We start from the raw sequence: 2,858 nt of genomic DNA, 5'->3' as shown, positions 1-2,858 counted from the left end.
ACTGTACAATGGAGTTTAATAAACAATCTGACCCTCACAATGGCGGCATATGTGCCAGTGATTACTCATAAGGATCACATTCAGGATTGTTTTCATTAACCACAAGCTTGTGACTGAATCACTCTAAATTATCGGCCTCATCTACTTCACTGTATGGGCGACCACGACGATCAAAACGAAGAGGCTAAAATAAGACATGATAGCTTTTCCATCACTAATACTCTGGTCACGAAGAAGTGGGTCATCTCTATTTCAGGTAAAATGACCAAAAAAACATGGGATCACAGTCACAAAATAGTCACCACTGAGGTAGATGGTAGGATGCTGAACCCAAAATCATGAAACTCACATTTTTCCATGATTCTGCTTCTTCCTCTCATGCTGCAATGTGTCCAGCTTCACATGTACAGAGTTTGTTTTTCTTCCAATTTTTATTATGTGCCTAACCCTTTCTCATGGGTTTAAAAGTCCATTTGTGGAGAAGTAATTCAGTAGACCATGTACTTCAGAATTTTTACTTGACTCAGTTAGTTCAGATGCATTTCTCCTCCACTGTCTCAGTGCTCAGTGACATCTGAATCGCTGGATCTTTAGGGCACGGTAGAGCTGAAAGGTCCCTCATTATATCAATCCCTTCTCTAGCTGGAGCGTCAACACTGTCCTGCCCAGATGAATATGAAGCTTGTGAATTTCGGACCGATGAAGGTTGTGAACCAGATTGTATGTCTGCTTTATGACAGCTTCCACTGTACACGTCGCTTCCCTCTGGCAAGTAGAGGAAGGTCTGAGAGGTCTTGGTGACCTCTCTCGTAGAGTCCTGGTTGGAAATGACCGACGACAGCTGATGACCATCAATACAGTGGAAGTTTCCATGTCTCTGTTGGCCCCTCGCTCCCATTTTACAAAACAGACACTTGATTTTTTCAATGAGCTTGAGGAAAACAGCTTTGCGGAGCAGGATGTAGATCCAGGGGTCCAGAATAGGGTTGAAGGAGGCAAAGCGAATAGCTCTTAGATCCGGGTTTTTGTCCAACTGCAGCTCGACTGGAGTCTTGTAAAGCTGGTTCAAAAACACCTGAGCCTGGAAAGGAGAAATGGATAAACATGTTCAATTCTGTGCAAGCGGGGTTGCTCTGGAAATGAATGTGTGTGTCTTTAAAGGAAGAGTGAAAAAGCAAAAGTGAAGCCAAGACGAAGAGAAGCCAAGCATGAGGGCAGGGTGGGGGAAATTCAATACAAATAGAAATTAGATTGAACTTTCCTGACTTATTATTGAATTTAATTTGGATGAAAGTGCATGAACTGATTGTTCCAAGTTAAAAAAAAAACCAAACAAAAAAAACAGGAAATGTGCGTGCGTAAAATGCGCGAATGGTTAGATGGAGATACGACAGTTGCAGCTTCACATGAGGAAGAAACACACAAAGTACCAAATAAATATGATTTAGCATTAGTTTCAAATGTGTGTCACAGAACCCTGCGTAAAGCGTGCGTAAATGTTGGATTTAATACACACGCAGCAGAGAAGAGAGAACTTACCACGAGTGGGATGGAGCAGATGAGCACCACTGCCGACGTGCCTATGAGCAGAATGACCATCTGAATCTCTGCGCCGGCCAGACGCCCGAAGCTGCATCCTCTCCTCTGCGGGTCCACGTTGCGCCCCAGATCTGTTCCCAACGACATTTTGCGCACGAAGCGCCGATGCATCCGGATCAAAGCCACGCAAACCAGCACGTTACAAATAACAGTGGCGAGAATAAGAAGCGAGCTGAGACCTGCGTACATGTATGTGTACGCTGCATCGCTGGTCTCGTTGCTCCTCCACTCTAAAAAGCACCAGGTTTGCGGGTATTGTTTCGTCACCTGTCCAAAGCCCATACTCGGCATGGCGCAGAAAAGCGCGTTGGAGATGTAGATCGCTACGAGCGTGAAACCTGCCAGTTTCTGGTCCACATAGTCATTGTAGAAGTAGGCATGGTTTATAGCGATGTACCTCTCCACTGACATGGCACAGATGGTGCTGAGCCCCGCCAGAGAGAAGAAAAGCATGGTGAATCCAAAGTACTGGCACAGCGGGTCGTCTCCGGGCCACGAACCTTTCACGTAAATGGCGATGGTGACCGGACTGGCCAGCATTGTGCCCAGGAGGTCGGTGACTGCCAGTCCACACACCAGCGTGTAGAACGTGGTTTCCTTCTGTTCCTTGCGAGATTTACGAAGAACCACGATGGCGATGACATTCCCGACCACCCCGAAGATAAACATAATAGACGGAATGGTCGGGACCATGGTCCTCCCTGTCAACGACTGGTTATTCATTGTTATGCCCTTAATGCGCAGTGAAAGTCGAGTGAGTCAACTTTGTTAAGACCAGTATTTCCAATACAAAGCATAGAACTTATTTGCACTTGACAAACTCCTGAGCAACATTGTGCAAAATCAAAAACACGAGTCCTGAAAACCTGTCAGTCTCTTCAGAGCATCATCAGCCTGTTGCTGCTCAGTGGTCAGAGGCAAATTTCACTCACCAGGGCAGAGAGATGAAAGCAGGCAACAGACACCAGTGACTTCATTGAGCAGAGACTCAGCCCTCAGCTTCCTGCAGGACTCAGTCCCTCCCATTCACTTCGTTTCACAAACCCTCATCAGCTGTTCAGCCTGGTGCATGAAAGGCCTTGGGGTTGTGTAACACCGTCACACAGAGGTTAATCTAAACTCACACAAGTGAAACCTCAAAAACCTCATGTACTTTTGAAGTGATTTATCATTGTTGTTGTTACTGCTGCTGCTGCTCTGTTGTAGTCAGGTTCATTCATGCAAAGTGTGACTTTGGTTGGTTTGAGAAATTAAACAAA

The 2,858-nt window shown here is 45.7% G+C and overlaps 1 protein-coding gene across 1 annotated transcript; it reads right to left on the bottom strand.

Moving 5' to 3' along the window:
• Positions 1-532: 532 nt before the first annotated feature.
• ptger4a (prostaglandin E receptor 4 (subtype EP4) a) lies at positions 533-2,322 on the bottom strand (the record flags this gene model as incomplete). Its single annotated transcript, XM_083905332.1, has 2 exons — positions 533-1,081; positions 1,540-2,322. The coding sequence occupies 2 exons, from the start codon at positions 2,320-2,322 to the stop codon at positions 533-535; spliced, it is 1,332 nt and encodes a 443-aa protein (XP_083761458.1).
• Between the last annotated feature and the right edge of the window lie 536 nt (positions 2,323-2,858).

The sequence above is a fragment of the Microchirus variegatus genome (genome assembly GCF_963457635.1).
Source record: "Microchirus variegatus genome assembly, chromosome: 18".
In the NCBI taxonomy this organism is placed as follows: Eukaryota; Metazoa; Chordata; class Actinopteri; order Pleuronectiformes; family Soleidae; genus Microchirus; species Microchirus variegatus.
The sequence above is the reverse complement of the archived record's forward strand: the minus strand, read 5'-3'. Positions and strand labels throughout refer to the sequence as shown.